Here is a 24213-nt window from a genome sequence, read left to right on the forward strand (position 1 = left end):
CTTAGTGCACCCTTAGGCTTGGTGGTTAGTGCTTCTGCAGGGAAGGTCTCCCGAAGAAGATTTGGAGAAATATTTCAGTCAAAGACAAATTTATTGAGACAGTCGCAGACAGTCCGCGCAGTCGTGGTTCAACACAATTTCTCAATCGCCAGCTGTAGTTTGAGGCGGAGGGAGGCCGGCGCACTGTACCAATGCCTCGCAAGGCCATCGACTCGCGCATACCAGCGCTCATACGCAATGGAATCCAGGAAAAGAAGCGCAGTTTCATTGTCGTCGTTGGTGACCGAGCCAAGGATGTTATCGTACATCTACACTACATTATGTCCTCGGTGGACGTCAAGCAGAACAAGTCTGTGCTGTGGGCTTACAAGAAAGATCTCCTAGGGTTCACTAGTCACCGAAAAAAGCGAGAGGCAAAGATCAAGAAGGAAGTCAAGCGAGGCATTCGAGACGCCAACACAGAAGATCCCTTTGAACTCTTCGTCACCCTGCACAACATCCGATATGTCTATTACAAAGAGACGGACAAGATTCTGGGAAATACATATGGCATGTGTATCTTGCAGGATTTCGAGGCCATCACACCAAACCTCCTTGCCCGCACGATCGAGACCGTCGAAGGCGGAGGGCTGGTGCTGCTCCTCCTCAAGGGTATGAAGAGCTTGAAACAACTCTACACAATGTCTATGGATGTCCACTCCAGATACCGGACCGAAGCCCACGACGATGTCGTTGCAAGATTTAATGAGCGGTTCATTCTTTCACTAGGTGCATGCGATTCCTGCTTGGTGGTTGACGATGAGCTGAATGTACTACCCATTTCTGGTGGGAAGAACGTCCAAGCTCTGCCACCGCCAGCCTCTGCAGACGAAAGCACTCTGCCAAACAAGAAAGAGTTGAAGGAAATCAAGGATAGCTTGGCTGACAGCCAGCCGGTTGGCTCTCTCGTCACTCTAGCAAAGACTGTTGATCAGGCCAAAGCACTTCTCACCTTTGTGGATGCCATATCAGAGAAGACGCTGCGCAGCACGGTAACTCTGACGGCTGCTCGAGGAAGAGGTAAATCCGCGGCACTGGGCGTTGCTGTAGCTGCAGCAATCGCTCACGGTTACAGTAACATCTTCATCACATCGCCCAGCCCCGAAAACCTGAAAACTCTTTTCGAATTCGTGATCAAAGGGTTTGACGCTCTCGAATACATGGACCATGTCGACTACACTATTTTGCAGTCGACAAATCCAGAGTACAACAAGGCGATTGTCCGGATCAATGTCCACAGACAGCACCGGCAAACAATACAGTACATCCAACCGCAAGACGCGCACGTCCTCGGACAGGCTGAGCTAGTTGTTATCGATGAGGCAGCTGCCATACCACTTCCTCTCGTGAGAAAGCTGATGGGACCTTACCTTGTATTCATGGCTTCAACGATAAATGGCTACGAAGGGACCGGCCGCTCACTTTCGCTTAAACTCATCCAGCAACTCCGTGAACAATCCAGAGGCGGCGTGGTCAACGGTGGCGACCTCGAAGTCGCCGACAAATCCACGGGAAAAGCGTCCAAAGACGGACAAAAGGTCTACACGGGCGGTCGATCATTGAGAGAAATCACTCTCTCTGAACCCATCCGATATGCCCCAGGCGACGGTGTCGAAAAATGGCTCAACCGCCTCCTTTGTCTCGACGCAACCCTCCCCAAATCCAAAATGAATACCCAGGGCACACCACACCCTTCAACGTGCGAGCTCGTCCACGTCAACCGCGACACCCTCTTCTCCTTCCACCCGGTCTCCGAAAAGTTCCTCCAACAGATGATGGCACTGTACGTCGCCTCACATTATAAAAACTCCCCCAACGATTTACAACTCATGTCCGACGCCCCGGCGCACCAACTCTTCGTCCTCATACCTCCTATCCCCGAAGACGCCAACAAACTCCCCGAACCCCTGTGCGTCTTGCAAGTCGCGCTCGAAGGCCGGATCAGCAAGAGCTCCGTCCTCAACTCCCTGTCCCGCGGTCAACGTGCCGGAGGCGACCTGATACCTTGGCTGGTGAGCCAACAATTTCAAGACTCCGAATTTGCCGGGCTCTCAGGGAGCCGCGTGGTCCGCATCGCCACGAACCCCGAGTATCTGAGCATGGGCTACGGCTCACGCGCCCTGGAGCTCCTGGCAGATTTCTACGAGGGCAAGATCACTTCACTCTCCGAAAATGACTCGATCCAAGACGCAGAACAGGTGCCTCGCGTCACCGACGCCGAACTCGAATCCTCCAACCTTCTCGACGACAACATCCGCGTCCGCGACATCCATCAGATGCCCCCTCTGTTCTCCAAACTCTCTGAACGCCGCCCCGATGCACTGGACTACCTCGGCGTCTCATTTGGATTGACCCAGCCGCTCCACAAATTCTGGAAACGCGCCTCCTTCGCACCCGTATACCTGCGCCAAACACCCAACGACCTGACCGGCGAGCACTCGTGCGTCATGTTGCGGCCGCTCTCGACGGCGACGAGCACAGACTCTTCCTGGCTAGCCGCCTACGCCCAGGACTTCCACAAACGCTTCCTCACGCTGTTGTCGTACCAGTTCCGCACTTTCGCGTCTGTTCAGGCTCTCAGCATATCGGAATCCGCGTCGCGGGCGACGACGAGCTCCTCATCCCAGGCCAGTGGAATAACGCCGTTGACCAAGTCCGACCTCGACTCTCTATTTTCACCCTTCGATCTTGCCCGCCTCGAATCCTACGCGAACAATATGCTCGACTACCACGTCATTCTAGACATGATGCCGGCCATCGCAATGCTTTTCTTCACGGGCCGGCTGAAACTACCGCCCTGCAATGTCTCCCTGTCCGGCGTGCAGCAGAGCATCCTCCTCGCCATAGGCCTGCAGCGCAAGGATCTAAGTGATGTCGAGAAGGAGCTCAATCTGCCGAGTAATCAGCTTCTGGCCATGTTCGTCAAGGTGGTCCGGAAAGTCAGCACGGCATTTAGAGGGGTGATCTCGGGTGCAGTCGAGGCCGAGTTGCCGGAGAAAAAGGACGATGAAATCAATGTCGGTGCCGGTATTGGTGCCAGTGTCAACGGCACGGCTACGGCGGCGTTGCCCAGGATAAGCAGTCGTGTGCAAGTCCCCATTAATGCCAATGTGGATGAAGACGATCCGGAGGAGGAGGAAGTCGATCCGGCGATCAAGGAGAAGCAGCGCGCTCTTATTGATGCGTTGCCTTTGGATAAGTAAGTCTTTTTCTTCTCCAATTCCTCTCTCTTGCTTTTCTAGTGTCCAGTCTGCGGGACGTTATCGGATGGTCCGGGACTAGACACATCAGGCAAGACAGAACAAAAGGCGACTAATAACTAATCAAGCCTCTCCCACATATAGGTACGAGATCGCAAATTCCACCTCCGCCAACGCCGACGACGACGACAAAGCATGGGAAGAAGCCGAGCGCCAAGTCCGTGAAGCCGGCGCCGATCCTGGCAAAAGCACAATCGTCAGTGTCAAGAGTCAAAAGAAGAAGAAGAGGAAAGCCGAAGAGGTCAATAGCGATGAGCATGAGCACGAGCATGGTGATCGAGATGGTGGTGTGAGTGAAAAGAAAAAGAAGAAAAGGGACAAGGACAACAGGGATGGCGAGAAAAAGTACAGAAGTAGTAAACAAGGGGCACACGGGGACAGAGATGCAAAGATGCACAAGAGCAAGAAGGATAGATGAAGTCTAGCAACAAACAGCAAGGCTACTTTATGTACGAGAAATTCATGAATCAAGAGAAAGGCCCAAGGTCATTTACCCAGTCTTGTCCCGTTCATTTTACTTGTGCCCTGCCTTAGATATGCACTGGTATGTCCCTGTGCCTCGTGGGTGCTTTGAGCCCGTGTTCAGACCTCACAAATATGGCATCGTCCAACCTGGCAGCAATGGGAGCAAAGAAGAACAGCTACATCTTCGATTTCTCAAAATCTAGTCTGTTGAGCACTGCCCACGTCCACCCCATGGTGTGACCACATGCCGTTGTCGCCCATTTCATCCTTCATGATCATCTCATGGAGCCTTTGCTAACTACAGCCAAATACGGGCCTCTGTCGCAAATTCTCCCTTCGATGTCATAAGCACACTTCGCTTCGACTCTCCATCAGCTCAACAAGTCTCCATCTTGGCTTCAAATTGTAGCGCCCTGCTACCTCATCCCACCGCTGCAGCAGCGTCGATTAGTTCATGATGATCTATCGACTCCGCATGACAAGCAGCAATACAGCGATGGATGGTCCGTGTCAAGGTACAAACTCATCGTCACTGCCACCGTCACCATCATATCCATACGTAGTCCGCTTGGCCGTCTGTCGTTTTGGTCTAGGTTTATTTGTAGAGGCAGATCTGGTTGCCCTCGTGCTAGAGACAGAGACAGACTGAGACAATGGTGACGTTGGTAAGGCACTTGTTCGTGCTCGCCGCTTGGGCTGCTCTTTGCGTCTTTTGCCAATATTGGCATTGTTTCTCTTGCTGATTGTGAGCTTTAGCACGTTCTTGTGGTGCTTGTTCACAATGATAGGCTCATGCCCCTGATGACCCGGATCGGGTGGTTCCTCGTCGTCTACACCTTCGATCACACGTCGTCCAACGTGTTCAATCAGTGGCGGTCGGCAGTCTCCATTGCCGTCGTGAAACCACTCCGAGCCTTCCGCCCTAGTGCCGTCCTTATTGTCCCAAATACCGTGGATGATTGTGGTTCGCTCTGGGTCTTTGGGATCGCAAAGTGCTTCATACCTGCCAAAACGCCAGTTGCCATCCAGCCGCTTGCCTCGGACGAAGCTATCAAGTGCTTCGTCCATTGCTCGACGTTGAGCTATGGTTGACGAACGTGTGTATCGGTACCGGAAGCCCTTCTGGAAGAACACCTTTTCACTGGTAAGCTCCGTTGGATCGAAGCTGTTCGGTACACGAAGCTTAACAACCAGCGATCGCTTCCCAATCTCTTCCTTTCGTTCTGCTAAGTTAGCACCGGGTGTCTCAAGAGGCCGTGGGGACGCAGGCCGCTCCGCGGGTGCAGTAGGGGTGTTAATATCTCCCACCTCGGAAGCGACAAGGGACATTTGGGGTTGTGCTTCGTTCTGAGCCTGAGCCTCAATCTTCTGCTTCTTGTGCGCAGGCACTTCTGAAGTATCATCATCAGCTTCTTCTGGGCTATGGGCACGTTTGAGAGCATTGTCGGAGTGTGTGGGCTCGCACATCTGTCCGGAGCTATGGCCCCCTGATGTGAGGTTTTCGTTTGTCGGAACAGCCAGGATTGGGTCGAGTTGTGAATCACCCGTGCCGATGTCAGTACCATGACCCTCCACGTCCGACCGGCCGGGCTGACTTTTCAACGACGACAGTAGATTGGCCAGTATGTTCTTACTTTCTTCGACTTTCTTTGCAAGGTCTTCCGCTTGGGCGCATACCTGTAAGTTTGCATGCAAGTCATCACCCTGACCAGCATCAGTAGACAGAGAATCAATTTGGCGAGCATGTACCATGAGATCTCTCAGTGCTTGCTTGGTTTTATCCAGATTGCTTGATGCGTCCTGGAGCGATTGGTCCGTAGCAAAGAGGTCTTCTGAGAAACCGGAGGAATCCAACAGGCTGACTATAGTCCCCACATTCGGCTCATTAACGACCTTTTCCACAGTGTTGACAAGGGCATCGGCGAGTGAAGCACTTTCGTGTTGATCGCCACTTTCAGGATCATCGCCTCTTCCTTCTTGGTAGTTATTATCGGAGGGTTGAGGAGACTTTGAACCACCCCGTCCATTGATCTCCAAAGCCAGTGCCAAAAAGTGGTTGTGACGCTCTTTTTCGGCATCGATTCGTTTCTGGGTATTCACCTTCTGTTGTCGACCGCTGAAGCCATCATAGAGAGCCTGAAGCTCTGCGAGGCTTCGCCGCGACATCTGTACCTCGAAGAGAGAGTAGAGGAACAAGTCTCTTTCGCATGAATTCGCTTCAGGGGTGCGGAACCAGTCCTCCTTGTATAGGATCCCACCGACTTCCTCTAGAACCTCTTCTAACAACTCGTCGCCATCATCCAGGTCTCCTTCTGCCCTCCGTCGAATGCGAGCTTCGGAGACCCCAGCTTCCTCGAGCTCTCCCGCAGTGACTGCCCATAAATGGGAGCCTCTGTAGCTTTGAGAAACGAAGATTGGCACTTTCGCAGGATCAACATCCTTCTTCTGACGAGATCTTAGAGGAGTGGGAGGCTGGCCGGGTATGAGTTGTTTTTTCACCGCTTCGGCAGCTGCCGGTGCTCGCTGGCGACGTTTCGGGCTGCCATCTGTTGGTACACCTGGATCATAGCCAAGACGCAATGCCTCAAACCAGGCGTTCTGCAGGGTGACGAATACGCGATCCAGAACCTCCTTTCGTCTCGAGTCGTCTTCAATCCTGGAGCCCAGCTCCGCCCAATCCTTGACATGCTCCATAATCTGTATGTTGAAGGGGAGATTTCTGTCCGGTAGTAGGTATGACCGATCGAATTGCTGTCGAAATCGCGATCGATAAGGAGGCAGCCAAGGCGGAGGGAATTGGTATGTTCCTGGCGGCGGCGCTGTGAGATCAAAGTGCTTCTGCCCCTTGAACACAGGAATATCGATTTTGCCCGCGTGCAGATCTTGTCTTATCGCAAGGCGTATGTCGCTGCCGGCTTTCATAGTCCCCTCTCTCGTAAGTTGTGATTCAACATCTCCTAGCGAAGTTTTATATGTGCCCTGCTCACTGGCCACATCAGCCGTTGAAGGATCGGACGCCGCAGCCATCGTGCTGTCCGCAGGGGCTCGTTCTTGCAAGGCCTCAGAGCTCTGATTCGTTTCCGTTTGCGCCGGGCCTTTGTTCTGGGCCACCTGAGGCTGCAAAGCGACATTCTTATCTTGATCGTCTTCCCGGCTAGTTAGTTCAGAGATGTTGATGGCTTCATTTTCAGAACTGGCCGAAATGATCCTAGCTGTGTCTGTGGGCATGTTTGCGAGATCCAGCCCATCCGCATCAAGGGACTGGTTCGAACCCAAGGAAAAAATTTGGTAAACAACAAGAGACAAAATCAAGCGTCGAAAAGAGTGCAATTGAGATCGGTAATATCACAGAAAGTGAGAGGATCGGCCCCGCCTGCACTGCTTGACCCGCTTCGGAGAGTGAAGGCTAGATCGATGGGCTGTTTTGGCCAGGCATTATAGCTGAGTAGGCCGAAGCTGAAGATGTGGTATATTTTCAGGTTAGAGAGCAGCGGAAAGTAGGCAGAATCAGTCGAAGAGTAGTGATCAGATGAGCAAGATGGAGGGGAGGGAAAAGTGTGAGTAAGCGTCGAGTGAAGTTGAGACAGAATGAGAAGGCAAGTGTAGGTAGTAAACAGGCTTCTGAGGTTTAATATTATGGCAGAGCAGGCTCAAGAGCCCTGACTTCGAACCAAGTGACCTCCTTCTGAGAAGACACCGCTGCGGCTGTCACGTAACAAAGAAAGAGTCGCCGCGAAGTCGTCATAGCTCATCATGCTCCGTAGTGGGAGTCTGTTCAGGTTCTGGCTCCGCAGTATCCTCAACATGGTCGGTTGACTCGGGCTCGGGTGACTCCTGTTTCGTTCGTCCAAAAGCCTCAGGCAGATTCAATTTGGGGCCTTCTCCAAGCTTGATGGCGTCGACAAAATTTTCCAGGTCAAGCACATCGTAGGTTTCAGTCGAGTATCTTCTCCACCAGCCTCTTTTCATATTCATTGCAATGATTTCCAGGCTGGTATCCGAATTGAGACCCAAGTCCAGTCTGATTCGACTCGAAGCTGGATTACCGGCTGGGATGGCGTATGTTGGCATCATGCTAGCTCTTCGTTTGTCGTACTTGTGTGCGATTTCAGCCAGTCCAGCCAATGCGGAGGTGGCAACTGGGGAAACTTGTTCTGAATCAGATGTGGTGGGAACCAAGACCAGAAGACAGTTGCCGCTCTTTGGCGTGAGACAGGCAGATTCTAGCTCGGCAGCAGTAGTGAGTGTCGGGATCGGGGGGAGCGCGTCAGGGACGGCCATGGGTTTCTCATTGTGCTCAACGATTGGGAGTGGTGACTCGGTGGGTGTGTCGTCGTCAAGGACGATAGTCCCGGAACTGCCCAAGAAGTCTTCGAAGTCGGAAGACTTGTGAGCTTCAGAAGCTTTTGAAAAGGCAGCGGAGGCTGATGACGATGACTTTGGTTTCTTGGACGAAGACTTAGCCGGTTTTGCGTTCTTGGGTGCTGGATCTGGATTGGGCGGTGCCACCTGAGAGAAGAAGCTCACTAAGGAATCTCGACTAATCTCGCCGTTGTATGGGATTAGAGTCTCGCCAACACCTTTAACCAGTTGGACCGTCGGGAAAGTGGTGACACCATATTTCTCTGCAGTGGCCTTGTCTCTGACTTGAGCAAAAGCGATGCTGCCGAGGAAGTCGACAGCCAGACTCTTGACCAAGGGGCTAGTAGTGCCTTTGTCCGTGAAGATGACAGCCTTCGCTGGTAAGGCCGGATCACTGAGCCATTTTTCGAATTCATCACCTTGCAGTCTCTTGACATGATTGGGAATCTTATCTTTTACAGCGTCCACAATGCCTTTCGCTGATCTGGGCCCATTGTAATCTTCCACTATCGGTCTACCAGGCTTATTACCCGGTTTGATGATCTTGAGAGTTGGGAAGCCCTGGATCCCCATCTGTCCACAGAGAGGTTTGTTTGCATCATCGTCACAATCGACAGCAGCTACCTTGGCGAATCCGGCCAAGTTCTTTGCAGCTTTCTCGTAGGCAGGCTTGAGGTTTTGGCAGTGGCCGCACCATGGGGCATAGAACTCGATAATCTGGACCAGGTCTTAGTCTCGGTTTTCTGCAAGGAGGGACGTCAACATACAGATGTGTGGTTAGATTGTGCAATGAGCGAGTCGTACGTTTTTGCAGTGGCCTGGAGGACCGGCGAGTTCTTGCTGTACATGGCGTTGACACTGAAGCAAGCTAGGGCAAGTACGGCCCAGGTCACTAGGAATGAGCGAGCCATATTGACGGCGAGAGGACGGCAACAGGCAGTCTAGAAATCGTCAAGGTACAAGATGATGGTGTAGGGAAGGATGTTCCCGAGATATGATCATCGCCAGCGTGGTGTTGTAGTACAGTGAAGGTCTTTTCGAACACGCTGGCTTGAAGCAGTTTCGAGCGCAGGGATGCATCTTGAGTGAATGGGAATCCGGGGAACCTTTGGATGACGCAAGTGGAATGACTGTCTCGCCGTACAGTAATAGCCGTGAATGACCTGTCTGACAGGCTCAAGGCCACTCAAGAGGTGCGCTCTTTAGCACCCATTAGTTCCATTCTACACCTGCAGTCAACTTGGAAGGTATCACATATCTACATAGTACCTGATCTCAACGCTTGTGACAGCTTTGGACCATCAATGTCATCTTTAGAGCTCTTCAGTATTGTCTGATCGAGCATTTCGATTCCGTTTGGGCTTCTCCCTGCGTACTACGGGAGATGCGCGAACCAAAGACATATGTCGCGAGACTGAGCTATTTCATGATGTTGTGTTCTCACAGTGTACAGGTCAAAATTTCGCTTCCCCCCATGACACGATGTCGCACTTGGCTTCCGGAGTGATATGCTCAGCTTTGGGGCTATGAAGGCCTTTTGCGGCTGCTGCTGCCTGCCTGTATTTGGAGCCTCTGCTGCTGCCATCGCTGAGGACTACTAGTATTGGTACAGTATGCGCAGACTTCCTACATCCACATCGTTCAAGGATTAAGACAGGAAGAAGGAGACGTCCCTAGGCATGTGCAACTCAAGGGCACCTCACCCGAAGACATTAACTGCACAGTAGTTAACATTGTACACTTCAAAAGTACCTTCCCCAAAGCCTTTCGACAGGACATGATGGGCTTCACTAGCCTTACTAGCCTTACTAGCCCGTGATGGCCCCCTGATGACCCCCCCTCCGGGTGCCTCTCGCGAAATACCCGTTGGCCTAGTAAGCCTAGAGCCTACTACAGTAGCCCCCAATAGGCAGGTGCCGGACGGAGAAGATCACCTTATTCCAGGGAATTGTACTGTGGTTCACCGCAGGTCACAGGCCTCACTCAGGGTCAACGCCCAAGGTTGATGATTACAGAATACTCCGTACAGCCGGAAGAGAATGATCAATTGCAGCAAATCACTGCTACGCCACTGCTTACATGTCAGTGCATGTCCAAACTACCTACAGGAGTCAAGTATGAACTTCGTATGGTGGGCTTAGTGGCTCCCAACCTTGGGCTTAGGCGGATTCCCGACCGCCTGTTGTGCCTCGTGTTGCCTAAAGCCTCATACCTGGACACTCCTCAATCGGCGGTGTCGATCAGCAACAACTGGACAATTAATCCTGACAAAAGAAAGGCATGAAACCAATCATTGACATGCTCATCCTTGCATTGGGTCACAGGCAATATGATGCGTAAGCAATACGCCCAAATTGCTCACCTCTAAAGCTACTGCTCCTGGTTTAGTGAAATGCCCGCAAGCAATGACAATTCCGATGTTGTAAAGGAGAGCAGGGATCCTTCACGCCTTCTTTGCCCTCGATAGGGCTACTACTTTCATCCCTGCTAGCGAGTTTGCGGTCTAGTCTGGTAGGCTATGGGACTGGGCCAAACACCTCAAGTCGGACTCATTCATTTTCTACTGTTACCTTCTAGATTCCTACATTGGTCGCTTCCATGTTTTCAAGGTACTTCTCTTTTGGTGGTGGCTTATGATTACTATGGCACAATGGCACAAGGTCGAGCTAAACGCCCTCATAAGAAGACAAAGACCGGGTGCATGACCTGCAGGTATGTATTCAATCCTACTCTACCCGGGAACCCTCGAATCGCATAGCCTGCTCATTCTTGCCATCCAGAAACCGGCGCATAAAATGCGATGAAGCGAAGCCCAAATGTCGGCAGTGCACAGAATCTCTACGAACGTGCGAGTATCAAGCACCTCAAACATGGCTCTTCAAGCCTCGAAAACCCCAGGAAAAGTCCCAAGGCAACGGCAATCTCATCCAGTCCGTCTCTCCCCTGACTCCTATGGGTGATGCCAGCGACAAACGCTCTTTGCAATTCTGGGTCGAACAAGCAGCTCCTATCTTCTCCTGCTACTTTGGTAAAGTCATTGTTTCTCCTTCCGAGTTCTTCACTCATTCCTTTCAACCAGGGCACTCCTTCTGGACTCAATTGCTTCCTCAAATCGGGTTTGTTCGCCCTCCAATCAAACACATGTTGCTTGCCACCTCATCGGCAGTCGAGACTGCGGCTCTGCACGGTGTTCCACTCGATCAAAATATGGCCTACCAATCTCACTACACCCAGGCCATTCAAGCAACTTGCTCCTCTCCCCAGGTAGAGAACGTGCTGATGGCGTGTCTCCTGTTCGCCTGCTGCGAGTTCATGAAGGGTTCAATCGGTACGGGTCTACACCACATCCGGTCGGGCTTGAGTATCATCGATGAGTGGTACAGCTCCATTCAAGAACCGGAAGTGAAGGCTTCTGACACTGCACGCCTGATTATAAACGCAATAGGCCCTATCTTCCTTTCCTACATTGACAAGTCCCCGACTTACGGCTTCGGCGAGATCACTCTCGACAAGTGTTCCTGCGCCAACATGATCGTTCCGAGTATCGAACTGCCCTATATCGCCCCTTTCCATCACATCCACGGAGCTCACCATGCCCTCGATGGCGTGGCTCATCATGTGGCGCGAATGATGGATTGGAAACAGAAGGCTTGGACAGTGTCACGACCAGCACAAATTCAAATGCTGTTGGACACCTGGCGTATGACCTTTGACCGGTTTGAGTCCAGTTTGTCCCTGGCAAAAAGAGAACTCTACGCGGCGGCATTACCATTCCTACGGGTCCAACACACAATGTTAAGTGTGATGCTTCGAGCTGCTACCAACAAGTCCGAAAGCACATACGAACAATTCGAGGAAGAATTCCAGTGGGTCGTGGATCGTTATGATGATTTTGCAGTTTTATGGGCCCGGGATGAGACTCCCAACTCCTTCGACGGCGCCCTGGGAGATCTCGACTACCATATGGGCTTTATTCCTCCTCTATTCTTGACAGCGACGAAGTGTCGCGACCCTGCGATAAGAATGGCAGCTCTCAAGCACATGGGTTCCCTCAGAGTGGAGGAGAACAACTGGACCAGTTGCACGGCATATATAATTGCGAGAAAAATCATACAGACCGAAACAAAAATGTCCATCATCAACAACCGTGTCGGTCGCAAAGACGAACGCGACCTCATCAGACCCATCGAGGCGTATATCACAGACAAACGCATGACTCAAGCAGGTCTTGACTATGCGGTATTCCCCTTTGACAGGGAATCTCCCGTTGTTATGCACGAGACGATTGATCTGCTCGACTGCGCATCTCTATCATCTCCATCCGTACGCTGGGTAAGTATCACGAAACTACCAATTGTCGTGGCATTGCTGACTTATGAAAGCCTTTGACTAGAATCCTCCGCATCGGAGGCTACCAGGGAGGAAGTGTAACTCCAGTCCCCACGGACTGCTGCTGCCGCTTCCACTTGTCAAACAAACCATTACTATATCGACCAAAGACATGAGCACGTCTAGCATTTCAATGATCGCTACTAATGGTCCAGCTACAAACGGGGAAGAAGACCGGAAGTGAACATGGCGCGCCTCTCTGAAGGTTCAGCGTCCTCACGGCAGATATGACCCGCCCATGACTGAAGGAGGAAATGTTATCCAGTGGCAAGCGGCCGCCGAAGTTGAGACTGCCCTGCCTTCGATTGCCCGAAATCCACGTCTGCCGGCAGGACACGTCGGTCGCTGCTGTTGTGTCACCAGAACCATCACCAGCTGTCGGGGATCAGAAACCCTTAACAAAAGCTGGCTCATGATCGCGCAGGAGCACTGACTCTTGTGCTCCCCTTTCAGGCAAACCCACAGTCATTACCGCCTCGGATCTCAATTTTACAAACGTTGGATGACGAACTAATTCTGATGTTCTCCACAAAAGCAGAGCGCTCCACGAGTACCTCCAAGGCAATGCCCTCATGGAACATGCTTAGTTTACTCGGCTACTCGCAAGCTGCGACGGCCTCAGGATGCCTAGCCTATCTAGTCGGGCATCAACTTCTCGAGATCGTCATTGAACACGAGCCCGTACGGCATACCTGTTGGACCGGTCTGTCTACCTAGTGGAAGAATCATGGGTCGGAGCCGATCAAGACAAGACCGGCCGCTCCGTCCACGGCCCCGAAATGCTTTTGCTCAGCTCTGAAAAGGGATTACTGTACGCAATAACGCATGGTCATGATCAAAAAGACTTTCATTTCTCTCAGTCGATCTTGTTTCTCAGACCACTGCTACTGGACCGTCCTCAACCATCAGAGTGGGGCACGAAGCCTTGTCTTTGGGCCGTGAGATGACGTCCGACAGGGCTGACCTTTAAATGGCCCCCAATCTTCAGCCGCAGCTTTTTTGCTTACACCCTGACGAGGCTATGTGATACATGAAACAGAGATTGGCGCATGACGCATCCCAGCAAGAAGCGCCGAGGGAGATGAGAGAATCATCCGGACGGGGCGCAGAAGCAAATTATCGGGTGACGACGGTAGAGCAGGGGTGTGAAGCTCGTAGTATTCCAAAGCCTTGCTCCGGAATCATCTCATACCGTCGTGGCTTGCGCCACCCACTATGTAGTACGTAGTCAATCCGAACCAGTCAGTCCTCGATCCTGTCCAGTGTGTTCGCCCAGTTTCCAAGCACAATGCAAGGGCAATCATTCCGTACAGAGCGTCGCTTGTGGGCTTGGGAAGACGCCAGGGCTCCGTCCGCCAGGGGGTGACTGTAGTACTCGTATACTACAGTACTATGGTACTCGTACGTAGGCGACACGGGCCCCTAGCTGGATTGAGTAGGAGGGCAAGGAATGCTGGTAGGTTGTCGAGGTTGTGGTGGTCGTGCGTAGCGGAAGTCCGGAGCGGACGACCCAACGACAAGCCCCGTCACCTTGACCTCGAAAGGGGATTGATCCGGAGTGTGTCCGGTGGTTAGTCCATCAACTTTTGCGGCTCCGAGGAACCACAGTACCATAGTAAGTAGATCGGTAGATACCCAGACATGTGCAAAGTAGGGGCGGCAGGGGCGGATATACAACCAACCGAGCTAGCTGAGCCCGGGATGTTCGTGTTTTAGACGATGCTTGAATGCGCGAGTTCAGAGCTAAGGTAGGTAAGGTAGTTGACAAATCGTCGCGGGCCATTACCCTGTAGGATATACTGGTACGAGGACCGGGTGACTGGGTGAGCACAACCATCAGATATGAGTATGCGAGATGCTGACATATTTACGGGGTATTTGTATCCCCGGATGTTCCGCAGTCATCCGTTGACACGAGTACTCCGTACATATCACCGTGGATGATAATGGAATACTATGTCAGCGACTCCGTGTTGGCTTTGGAAAATCCGCTTCGGCGCTGCAGCATGAATGAACTTTGGGGCCCATCATGGCCTGTTTCCGTGGCGCAAGCCGCACAAAGGCACATGATGAGAGACTCCCTAGTCTTTTCCTGGCCTTTGTTGTCCCCTTCGCGACAAAACAATGCATACCTCAGCCACTGTGCGCTGGTTTGCTGGTTCGTATGTGGTCTTCAGTGGAATCTCGCTCAGAGGATGAGGGATATCGGCTGCCATTGCGCTCGCTGTGTGGTTTGCCTCCTGGAAAAGACGAAGGCCACGGTTTACATGGTCTGACCGTTGGCAAAGATACTGGGTCACCGGCTGCCGTATGCGACTCGCCGTCAGTCACTGTGCATGTTTTTACTGCTCCAGTTTCATAGCAGCGTCCTGCCCAGGTGGTGCTCCGCCACAGCATGCCTGATCGTTGTCTCCGAAAATTCCGCCAGATATGTAGTCATGTTATGGCGAAACCTCGACCAAGGTGCCAGGTTCAGTGATCTGGCTGTAAATTCTTGGAATCACGCGGTTTGATCTCATGAAGCAGTGCTTCGCTGGCTACCCTGATTGACGTCTCCTTATGGCTCTCCACTGCTAGCCCTTCATCGCAAGCGCACGCTTATGGCGGGAGGCCATTTCAACCATGTTGCAAACGTCAAGATGCTCGGAGGTGACCATCACTCCGAGCAGATTATGGCTGATATCGATGTCGACACATTCAATACTCCATCCACAGGCGACATTATAGATACCTCGCCTCGCTGAACCTCGATGAAAAGTCGCCTGCCTTCTTGACCATTTCTCTGCGCTTCGTGGCATTAATGGTAGCGCCACCAGCAATGTCTTTCTCGCGATCGAATGCCCGCGCGCTGGGGTCGTCCTCTTCGATCGGCTTGGTAGAAGAGTTGTGAGAGGAGTACAGAGAGGGGCCTCTTTGCTTTTCCTGGTCAATGTCAGTTTCCGGGCTTGGAGTTATAGAAGTGATGGAGACATTGGTTGAGCAAGATTAGAGATGGAAGAAACTTACACTGTACTCTCTCAGCCTCTTCGCCGTCGCCTCCTCGTGCGCATCAGAAACGTTCTTGGTCTTCACGTCAGAGGGTCCAGTCGGATCTGTGATGCCCATGACTTCCCTTCTCAGTCGGGCTTGTTTCTGCTCAGGAGTCTCATGCCATGACTCTCCTCCTGCGCCGCTCTTTTGAGGTGGTCCTTTTGCGCCTCTTCCGGTGTTGAACTTGCGGTTCTTGAGCTTTGTCGGGTCAACCCGCGAAGACCAGTCGCCATTCGTGGGCGCAATCGTCATCCATTCGTCGCGCTGAAGACGCGCTGGAGGGGCGGAAGGTGTAGGTATCTGTGGCCCTATAGAACCAGAGGATTTTACGGGAGGGCCATCGTTTGCAGAGGGAAGGCTCGGACCAAAATCATCATCGTCGCTGCTCTCACTTCCGTTGTCGCTTTCAGGCTGCGGAGGACTTGATGGGCGCTCATCTAGAGGTGCGGGAGGAAGGGTTGGACCCAACACTCGACTTCTTTTGGCTGACGATGGTGACTGTGCACCTGAGCCTGGCCGCTGAGGTAAAGGGCCGGTAGATGAGTCTGAGGAGCTGCCTTCTTCATCGTCTTCGTCGGTGCTGCGTTTGCGCTTCTGTAATTCGGGTGGAAGTTGAGGGCCAACGGAGGGCATCTTTGTAGGTCGGGGTCTCGCCTCTAGGGAGGTATCACGGGGCATTCAACGACATATAGTATCTGGCGCAAATTCCGAATACGCGAGATATGTATCGCCAGGTTCGAAGCGTGGCAAACAGAGGATTGGTATCTCCTTCCTGTTTACCCGATTTTCTGGCGATGTGGGGGAGTTCGTTGATGCCTGTGGCACCTGTCGGAAAAGCGAAGATAGGGAAGGTTGAACGACGACCTGTTTCTTTTTCGACCTGTCCTTTGCGCCCCTCTGGTTCGATACAATTTTCCCTTTTCCGGAGTTGAGGACTGACAATGGCTGGATCGAGCAGTATCTAACGAGACGGCAACGCCCGGCTAGATGCATGTCTCTCGTTCCTGGATTCCTCCACTCCGCCTATTCGACAGATCACTCCTCCGCAAGCGCCTGGAACACGGGCCCCGGACGCGTACCCGCAGCTTGTTGATATCTTCTACCAGTCATGTAGCAGGACTTCTCTCATCGTTGCGGACTACCCTCTCAAATAAGTGCCAATGCCCGCCGTGGACGATTCACGGGCTGAAACGTCCTGCAATCGCCATTCGAAGCTTTAGGCAAGCACATGCAGGGTACAAACTAGCAGGTATAACTACTGACTACCCTAGGAGGCTTTGAAGGCCGCCTTCCTCACTTTCAATCGTCCTCACGGTAGGACGAGGGTGCTGCTGTTTGCCTCCTTAAGCTCTAGCTTCACTTTCCTGCAGACTGACACACCAGCTTGATACTTTTCAAAGTCAACACAAATATGTGATCAACTTTCTGGGAGGCCTTCCCAGAGAGTCGTCAACTTTGTCATAATGGGCGGAGTGGACGTTGCTTCAGTTGTGGCTTCAATAGTCTCGGCCTTTGGGAGTGGCCTTGATATTTTTCATCGTCTGCGTGGGAAGAAAAGAAAATCGAACGCGCGACTGCCACGGCCATCTGAAGAAGAAGAATGGCTGAAACAGTCATTGGAGAACAGGCCAATGGAGATTAAGAATGAATACGATCAGAGTGTAGCAAAGTTTGGTCACCGATTCGAGGTCGGAGACGACCTTGCTCACGCCAGCCTCGCACATACCCTTCTTGTCCTGAACACTGGATTGATCAATCTGATCAACCATGCGCTGTCCGGAGACTCGAAAACAAAGGTCGTTTCCGGAAAGACCTTGTACAATCTTTCAGAGACTGCTGCCACAGACACTCTGATGGCACTCGGACAGCTCAATTCACGGCTCAGCCTTGCTCGACAGCTGAGACTGGCAGGTGAAGCTCACCCAAATTGGAGCGACGAACTCACGGGTCATCCCAAAGGCCACAAGCCAAGCTCTTCATCATCATCATCGAGAGCTCTCAGTCGACCCCCGCCTGCACCATTATTAGTGCGTGGCGGCTGGGTCAGAAGTAAGAGTGGTTCTTCAGTAGTGTCGGGCGCCGCGGCACGAAAATTAAAGGAAGAACAATCTCAGAGGCATCATAGAAGCAAGTCGGATCCGAACGCGCCGAGGACTTCGAAAGTCAAGGCTCGTAAAGATGGTGAAAGTGATAGCGACGCTGGAAGTCGTTCCTCCAAGCGCAGAGGCTTTCCGGACGAAAAACCACACCGGCACTCTCAACGTCAGGCAAGTGATCAGCTGAGACCACAGAGGCAACCTGGCATGTTGATAGTACCCTCGGATCTGTTCGATCAGTATCAGACGCTCAACCTAGAGCGGCCTCCTCCTCGTCCCCCGAAAATTCCACTAGACCCGCAGCCTCGCACCCGACAGCGGCGCAAAGAGGTTCGCCCTGTGTCGACAATGACATTTATGACAGCCAGTACAAAGATTGGCGAGATCCCCGAGACTCATTTGCAAAGCCAGTCACTCCCAGCCGAGGAGTTGGGGTCGAGGAGGGTGGCATATCCCGTACCTTCGCCCCTAGAGGACGACCAGCCTAGGAAGAGGAAAGGCTTCAAATTTTGGAAGAGGGAAGACAAAGGCCGAGATACCGCTGTCCACTAAGCAGTCGAAAACGATAAATGATATGGGGTGAACGAGCAATGGCGTTGGTGGTCAGTGAAATTTCAAGATAGTACAGCTGTGACGAAGTGATGACGACCTTTCGTAATGATACTCATCTATAAGTTGTCGACGGCATTCGACTATTTGCATTCCAAGTTTCATCATTCTCCGCGATTGCAAAGATTAATTATCCTTGAATGAGAAGAGACGTGGAGTTTGTAGCGATTTTCTCGGGTCTTGTAGTGGAAGCTCAAGCCTCAGCCTCGTCACAAAACCCGCCCAAATTTTATTCCCGGCCTTCAACGAGGCTACCACTACAATACGACAACATCAACAACACGAACATCAACCTGCTCCATACTCGCTTTGGCTTGCGACATGGCGGCGAATCCGATCCCCGTTCCCAAGCCCGGCGAGGGTGAGCCCATCGTCTTTTTCGACATTACACTGGGTGGTAGGTCCTCTCCGCCTTCTTCCCATCCATGATGATTGGATAGTTTGCACACTTCGAAATCTACAATCACTTTTGAAAAGCACAATGGGACATACGAAGCTGCTGAAGCACCATTGCCCGGTAGATTCCACGTTCTCAACTACAGCACCTCTTGCAAGTTGCCAAAAGAGTTGCATAGAGTCTTCGAGCAATTCCATTGTTCTCCCCCAAAATCCCGTCAGCCTGGACTTTGTTTTCCATCAAGACTCCTTTATGCTTTCTGGACGTTACAGTTTACTGATCGTACCGTCAATTCCACAGGAGAATCATTGGGCCGGATCAAAATGCACCTCTTTGCCAACACCGTCCCAAAAACTGCAGAGAACTTCCGCCAATATTGCACAGGCGAACATCATGTCAACGGCCGACCGCAGGGGTACAAGGGGAGTAAATTTCATCGCGTGGTACGTATGAGATGACCAAAGACCTTCAGTATGGCCTTGCCTCCCGATTTCTTCCTCTTCGTCCTGTCTAATGACCAGTGAACATTGTGGCCGCGACGCATGGCAGTTCCGACACCTGGGTTGCAGTTTCCTTTCATTTTACCCTTCTGCATCCTGACGCTCCTTGTTTCACAACCTCAGATTGAAAGCCCTGTTCATCATGTCGATTCCCTACACTGTGCCACGCGGTGCCTGTCTAACGTCCAACCTTGCTGACCTTCTCGGCCAGATCAAAAACTTCATGATTCAGGGCGGCGACTTCCTGCACTCCGACGGCACCGGCTCTACTTCGATCTACCACAACAGCTCTTTCCCGGACGAGAACTTCACGCACAAACACACTCGTCCGGGCCTGTTGAGCATGGCCAACTCCGGGCCCGACACGAACGGGTGCCAGTTCTTTATCACGTGTGCGCCGACGCCGTTCCTGGATAACAAGCACGTCGTGTTCGGCCAGGTCGCGGACGAAGAGAGTATGAACGTTGTCAGGATGATTGAGAATACGAGGACCGCTGGGCCAGGAGGCCGGGGGCAAGGGGAACGGCCGGTGTTGGATGTCAGGGTCAGTGAGTGTGGGGAGATGTAGCTGGATCTACGCTGCTAGATTAAGAGGGTACGCACGCGGACCATTGAAGGAGAGGAAGCACGTTGGGAAATGAAGCCTTGTGGCACGAGTGAGAAGCATGCGGGGTGGGTTTAGAAGGGCACTGGTTGACATGGTGTGCTGATGTTCAAAAAGGTGATATGCTGGAGCGTCCTGTGTATTATGTAACAGCGCGTCACGTGATAAGGACTTTCCGATCCCGGTTTCTCCCTAGTCTTTCTTGTCGCTGCTCCTTCTCCGCAAATGGCAGAGCGTCATCGTCAAAGACGAACCCGACTATCACTTTCCACCGTCATGGTCCTCGTTTTGCTCGATCCCACGGGCCAGGCCACGGCAAAATGGACAGATTCAAATACCAGACCATGGCCCCGCTGTCCGTCACTGAGAACTCGGCAAGTTTCTTACTCGTGCCGCTGTTTCCCATTCCATTGTCTTGTTTCATTTCAAGTCTCTCTTTCAACGGCTAATAGTCCTTGTGACTCTTCCTGGTCTTAAGGCGTTTCTCTGCTCCTCTTGTCCTTGAGTTGCAGCCGATCGGCATTGCATCATGAGATATCAAACCCTCCGGTTTACCATGTTTTACCAAGAGCCGAAGAATGAAAGTAGGACCTTACAAAATGCGCAACCGTTAGGAACTTCATCCTCGGCATCCAGCCTGCGCTCTTCCAACTCAAGTGCCTCTTTGTTGTCACGACATCCCACTTCCCTCGCGAATTCGCAGAGCAGGGACATTGCAGATTCCAGGAAAACTCCATGATAAGAGCAAGGAGATCTTGGAAACAGAAGGAAGACACACCACCAAAACACATACCTCGTTCCGCTTCACCAGGATATCTGCTGGTATGACTACCGGGGTGCAAACGGTCTCATGGAGCGATACATCTTGATCCTCGCAAGTCAACCAGACTGGATTCCTGCCGTCTCAAGGCTGTTGCTGCGATCCGTGCCGACCATGGGCTCTTGCGCCTCATCACTGGCTATGGATGTGACTGGTTACCTCAGACAGAGTGTACCAGTATAACGCAGAAGCCATCCCTCCACCCGACCTGGAACTTCAGAGGATATGCAACGATCAAGGGGTTTCGTGTTGGCAACGATTGTTGATGAGAAGAGATGAGGACAATGCGACAGGTAAAATCGCTAAATGCAGCGATACTTGAATGTAATATGCAGCGAAGGGCGCCAAGAGCAAATGACGGATGAAATTTAGTGATACCTTTTTGACGGGCTTTGATTGGATTTTTGGGAATGATTATGTACATACTCGACAGGACTTGTGTCAATGAACAGAAGCAACAACACAATTAAAAGTCAAACGGTCTCGTGAGCCGCAAAGCCATGATCATTTTGATCTATTATCACATGCCCCGGATTCTAGCCCCAGGGTGACCACTGACCACTGACCTGGTCACCATAGGCGTTCAAGGACGACCAACCCGGGCACGCCCAAGTCAGACAGTCAAGGTGGACCGAGCAGATGACAGCCGGCAAAATCGAAGCATGTGAATTTTGTGAAGTGCGAGTCGGAATGAGCTGCGTGGGGGAGTGACCCTCATCACCCTCTCAGATTTGGGGTAACCTGGGCACCTCTCAGGCTTGACCCTCCAGGCTCTGTGGTGGCGGAGCGAACAGCGAGCCTTTTGACTTGCCCTGGGCTCTCGGAAGTCTGAAGTAGGAAATTTGGCCCGAAGAGTGAGAGTGCGGCAATTGAAGCATCGGCAACATTGACGAAGTAGCTGGACTGGTATGGCGTTATATAGAATAAAAGTTCTCTCCCTCCAAGTGTGAAAGATTCACCCTTACTTCGATCTACTTACAGGTGTGGTTTTCTAGGAAGAGACCGGACCAGGAATCTGTTTATAGGCTACTCGGACGAGTCGGTTCTGGGCACCAGTCAGACAGAAGATATTGCACATTCTCTCTTTGAAAAGAGCCGAGGTCCGTGGGGATCACTGCACACTGTCACAGTGGTTGCCATCGTGTCGTCTAGGATATCCATCTATTGTCCATCCAATCGTTCAGGTGATCCTTCATTACCTCAAATACCCAATTCCCTTCCTCTTCACCTTCGAAGCCTCTTACACCTGTTCTCGCCTCTCCGATCACCTTTCTTCATCCTTTCACAATGACTCCTCCACGTGTGATTGTTGTCGGCGGTGGCTGTAAGCATCCTGCCCCCTCCACTACCCTTGTCCTACAGTTAGCTGATCATGAAATCTAGTGTCCGGTCTCAGCGCAGCTCATACTGTCTATCTAAATGGTGGCAGCGTCCTTCTCCTCGACAAGAACAGTAAGCTTTTCCTGACACTCCGCATCCGCACACCGCAAGACTAATGCCATCCGCAGACTTCTTTGGCGGCAACTCGACCAAAGCCACCTCCGGTATCAATGGTGCTCTCACACGATCGCAAGTCGACCTGGGAATCCAGGACAGTGTCAAGCAGTTCTACGAAGATACTCTGAAGTCAGCTCGTGACAAGGCAAGACCAGACCTGATCCGAGTCCTTACATATCAATCCGCAGCTGCCGTCGAATGGCTGCAAGATGTTTTCAACCTCGACCTTACACTCGTTTCTCGGCTTGGGTATGTCGGATCTGAATTTGTATAACAAGAGGCTAATAAGTCAATCAGTGGCCACTCCTTTCCCCGAACGCATCGTGGTCACGATGCCAAATTCCCGGGTATGGCCATCACCTACGCCTTGATGCAGAGACTCGAAGAGCTGTGCGAGTCGGATCCCGAGCGAGTCCAGGTCATCAAGAAGGCCAAAGTGACGTCTCTGAACAAAGAGGGCAACCTAATCACCGGCGTGAAATACGAGTTCGGCGGCGAGACGCACTCGGTTGACGGCGTTGTCATTCTTGCGACTGGCGGGTACGCGGCCGACTTTTCCGAGACATCACTCTTGAAGAAACACAGACCCGATACGTTTGACTTGGCCTCAACCAACGGCACACATGCCACCGGTGATGGCCACAAGATGCTGATGGCGATTGGCGCAAACGACATCGACATGGACAAGGTCCAAGTTCATCCCACTGGTCTCGTCGATCCCAAAGATCCCGGCTCCAAGTGGAAGTTCTTGGCTGCTGAAGCCCTCCGGGGCGAGGGTGGTGTTCTCTTGAACAGTGATGGCAAGCGCTTCTGTGACGATTTGGGTCACCGTGATTACGTTTCGGGCAAGATGTGGGAAGAGAAAGAGAAGGGCAAGTGGCCCATTCGACTGGTCCTCAACTCCAAGGCATCCAACGTGCTTGATTTCCACACTCGACACTATTCTGGCCGTGGCTTGATGAAGAAGATGACCGGTAAAGAGCTGGCCAAGGAAATTGGCTGCGGCGAAGCCGCCCTTGACGAGGAGTTCAAGTCTTACAATGACATTGCCGAAGGCAAGAAGAAGGACACTTGGGGCAAGAAGTATTTCCACAATTTGCCATTGGATATCAACGATACTTTCCACGTGGCCATCATGGAACCCGTCTTGCACTTTACCATGGGTGGTATGGAGATCAACGACAAGGCTCAAGTGCTGAACAAGGAGCAGAAGCCGTTCGATGCTCTTTTCGCATGCGGTGAGCTTGCTGGCGGTGTCCACGGTGCAAATCGACTCGGTGGTTCGTCACTTCTTGGCTGTGTGGTTTATGGTCGCGTTGCCGGTGCTTCTGCATCACAATACTTGTTCCAGAAACTCACAGCTGGTGGTGCTACTGGCGCTTCTCAGCGTCTGGGTCAGATATCGCTGCACATCGACCCCAACACTCCTGGAAAGGTCTCTGTTGAATGGGGTAGCGGGGCTTCGGGTGCTTCGGCTTCGGCTGGCACCCCAGCGATCGCACAGCAGTCTCAAAAGAGCGCTGCCCCGGTGATGGACGGCAATAAGAGCCAAGATCCTGGCAAGAAGAAGGACACCAACGACATCAGCAACTTCAAGGTTCCAGAGAAGGAGTACACTTTGGAAGAGGTTGCCAAACACAACAAGAAGGACGATCTATGGATTGCCGTCAAGGGGGTGGTGATGGATGTTACCAACTGGCTAGATGAGCATCCAGGTGGCCCTCAAGCATTGTTCAGCCATATGGGCAAAGATGCCTCAGAAGGTAAGTCTAGGTCTGTTATCGAGCCGACTATCAGCTAACGTTGTGGCAGAATTCGAAATGCTTCACGATGATGAAGTCATCCCGAAGTACGCTGCCGACATTGTCATCGGACGCGTAAAGGGTCAAGAAGTGCGGCTAGAATACTAGACGATGTGTCGCATGCTTCACATAGCGTTTTGGATAGTTCTGGGAAGGAAAGGAGCATCATGAGCACGTAGGCCTTTTGTGAGGCTTGTTGAAAATATAATCCGTCCTTTAACCACCTGTTTCTCTACATGGCATTTCTCCTAGAGTACTGTGAATACATGTCGCATGCCTCCTCATGCAGGGAACCAGCGAGCCAGTCCACTTTTTCAGTCGGGGAATTGATCTTGAAAATGAC

General features: G+C 52.1%; 8 protein-coding genes across 10 annotated transcripts; 5 read left to right on the forward strand and 3 right to left on the reverse strand.

Moving 5' to 3' along the window:
- The first annotated feature begins 122 nt into the window (after window positions 1-122).
- Window positions 123-3851, forward strand: PV05_10048 (uncharacterized protein). The gene is made up of 2 exons (XM_013456444.1): window positions 123-3238; window positions 3384-3851. The coding sequence occupies exons 1-2, from the start codon at window positions 192-194 to the stop codon at window positions 3715-3717; spliced, it is 3381 nt and encodes a 1126-aa protein (XP_013311898.1). The 5' UTR covers window positions 123-191; the 3' UTR covers window positions 3718-3851.
- A 423-nt stretch (window positions 3852-4274) lies between these two features.
- On the reverse strand, window positions 4275-6992 carry PV05_10049 (uncharacterized protein; the record flags this gene model as incomplete). The annotated part of the gene is made up of 1 exon (XM_013456445.1): window positions 4275-6992. The coding sequence occupies one exon, from the start codon at window positions 6990-6992 to the stop codon at window positions 4275-4277; it is 2718 nt and encodes a 905-aa protein (XP_013311899.1).
- Window positions 6993-7505: 513 nt separating this feature from the next.
- On the reverse strand, window positions 7506-9037 carry PV05_10050 (protein disulfide-isomerase domain; the record flags this gene model as incomplete). Its single annotated transcript, XM_013456446.1, has 2 exons — window positions 7506-8843; window positions 8894-9037. 2 exons carry the CDS (start codon window positions 9035-9037, stop codon window positions 7506-7508), a joined length of 1482 nt encoding a protein of 493 aa, XP_013311900.1.
- Window positions 9038-10551: 1514 nt separating this feature from the next.
- On the forward strand, window positions 10552-13768 carry PV05_10051. Of its 2 annotated transcripts, XM_013456447.1 has the most exons (4): window positions 10552-10838; window positions 10907-11154; window positions 11206-12458; window positions 12509-13768. In XM_013456447.1, the coding sequence occupies exons 1-4, from the start codon at window positions 10645-10647 to the stop codon at window positions 12629-12631; spliced, it is 1818 nt and encodes a 605-aa protein (XP_013311901.1). In that variant the 5' UTR covers window positions 10552-10644; the 3' UTR covers window positions 12632-13768. The 2 variants fall into 2 exon arrangements, with proteins under 2 accessions (XP_013311901.1, XP_013311902.1); XM_013456448.1 differs by having other exon boundaries at window positions 10907-12458.
- PV05_10052 (uncharacterized protein) lies at window positions 13403-16484 on the reverse strand. The gene is made up of 2 exons (XM_013456449.1): window positions 15522-16484; window positions 13403-15437 (listed from the first exon to the last, which is right to left on the reverse strand). The coding sequence occupies exons 1-2, from the start codon at window positions 16221-16223 to the stop codon at window positions 15237-15239; spliced, it is 903 nt and encodes a 300-aa protein (XP_013311903.1). The 5' UTR covers window positions 16224-16484; the 3' UTR covers window positions 13403-15236.
- A 183-nt stretch (window positions 16485-16667) lies between these two features.
- PV05_10053 (uncharacterized protein) lies at window positions 16668-18333 on the forward strand. Its single transcript, XM_013456450.1, has 2 exons — window positions 16668-16765; window positions 16817-18333. The coding sequence occupies exon 2, from the start codon at window positions 17009-17011 to the stop codon at window positions 18191-18193; it is 1185 nt and encodes a 394-aa protein (XP_013311904.1). The 5' UTR covers window positions 16668-16765; window positions 16817-17008; the 3' UTR covers window positions 18194-18333.
- A 175-nt stretch (window positions 18334-18508) lies between these two features.
- Window positions 18509-19962, forward strand: PV05_10054. 2 transcript variants are annotated; one of them, XM_013456452.1, is made up of 3 exons: window positions 18509-18647; window positions 18948-19090; window positions 19359-19962. In XM_013456452.1, exons 1-3 carry the CDS (start codon window positions 18572-18574, stop codon window positions 19713-19715), a joined length of 576 nt encoding a protein of 191 aa, XP_013311906.1. In that variant the 5' UTR covers window positions 18509-18571; the 3' UTR covers window positions 19716-19962. The 2 variants fall into 2 exon arrangements, with proteins under 2 accessions (XP_013311906.1, XP_013311905.1); XM_013456451.1 differs by lacking the exon at window positions 18509-18647 and having other exon boundaries at window positions 18759-19090.
- Window positions 19963-21500: 1538 nt separating this feature from the next.
- PV05_10055 (uncharacterized protein) lies at window positions 21501-24093 on the forward strand. The gene is made up of 5 exons (XM_013456453.1): window positions 21501-21895; window positions 21955-22023; window positions 22080-22317; window positions 22366-23831; window positions 23881-24093. The coding sequence occupies exons 1-5, from the start codon at window positions 21859-21861 to the stop codon at window positions 23976-23978; spliced, it is 1908 nt and encodes a 635-aa protein (XP_013311907.1). The 5' UTR covers window positions 21501-21858; the 3' UTR covers window positions 23979-24093.
- The last annotated feature ends 120 nt before the right edge of the window (window positions 24094-24213 follow it).

This window comes from Exophiala xenobiotica (assembly GCF_000835505.1).
Source record: "Exophiala xenobiotica strain CBS 118157 unplaced genomic scaffold supercont1.6, whole genome shotgun sequence".
NCBI classification, from domain to species: domain Eukaryota; kingdom Fungi; phylum Ascomycota; class Eurotiomycetes; order Chaetothyriales; family Herpotrichiellaceae; genus Exophiala; species Exophiala xenobiotica.

Excerpts from the sequence above, each read along its gene's own strand:
- PV05_10051 (XM_013456448.1), top strand. The coding sequence starts at position 10,645 with ATGGGACTGGGCCAAACACCTCAAGTCGGACTCATTCATTTTCTACTG. Across the intron at positions 10,839-10,906 it reads ACCGGGTGCATGACCTGCAG|AAACCGGCGCATAAAATGCG; the intron begins GTATGTATTCAA and ends CTTGCCATCCAG. Across the intron at positions 12,459-12,508 it reads CATCTCCATCCGTACGCTGG|CCTTTGACTAGAATCCTCCG; the intron begins GTAAGTATCACG and ends GACTTATGAAAG.
- PV05_10055 (XM_013456453.1), top strand. The coding sequence starts at position 21,859 with ATGACTCCTCCACGTGTGATTGTTGTCGGCGGTGGCT. Across the intron at positions 21,896-21,954 it reads GATTGTTGTCGGCGGTGGCT|TGTCCGGTCTCAGCGCAGCT; the intron begins GTAAGCATCCTG and ends CATGAAATCTAG. Across the intron at positions 22,024-22,079 it reads CCTTCTCCTCGACAAGAACA|ACTTCTTTGGCGGCAACTCG; the intron begins GTAAGCTTTTCC and ends TGCCATCCGCAG.
- PV05_10052 (XM_013456449.1), bottom strand. The coding sequence starts at position 16,223 with ATGCCCCGTGATACCTCCCTAGAGGCGAGACCCCGACCTACAAAGATG. Across the intron at positions 15,438-15,521 it reads AGAGGCTGAGAGAGTACAGT|GAAAAGCAAAGAGGCCCCTC; the intron begins GTAAGTTTCTTC and ends GACATTGACCAG.
- PV05_10053 (XM_013456450.1), top strand. The coding sequence starts at position 17,009 with ATGGGCGGAGTGGACGTTGCTTCAGTTGTGGCTTCAATAGTCTCGGCC.
- PV05_10048 (XM_013456444.1), top strand. The coding sequence starts at position 192 with ATGCCTCGCAAGGCCATCGACTCGCGCATACCAGCGCTCATACGCAAT. Across the intron at positions 3,239-3,383 it reads GATGCGTTGCCTTTGGATAA|GTACGAGATCGCAAATTCCA; the intron begins GTAAGTCTTTTT and ends TCCCACATATAG.
- PV05_10054 (XM_013456452.1), top strand. The coding sequence starts at position 18,572 with ATGGCGGCGAATCCGATCCCCGTTCCCAAGCCCGGCGAGGGTGAGCCC. Across the intron at positions 18,648-18,947 it reads TTTCGACATTACACTGGGTG|GAGAATCATTGGGCCGGATC; the intron begins GTAGGTCCTCTC and ends TCAATTCCACAG. Across the intron at positions 19,091-19,358 it reads GGAGTAAATTTCATCGCGTG|ATCAAAAACTTCATGATTCA; the intron begins GTACGTATGAGA and ends CTTCTCGGCCAG.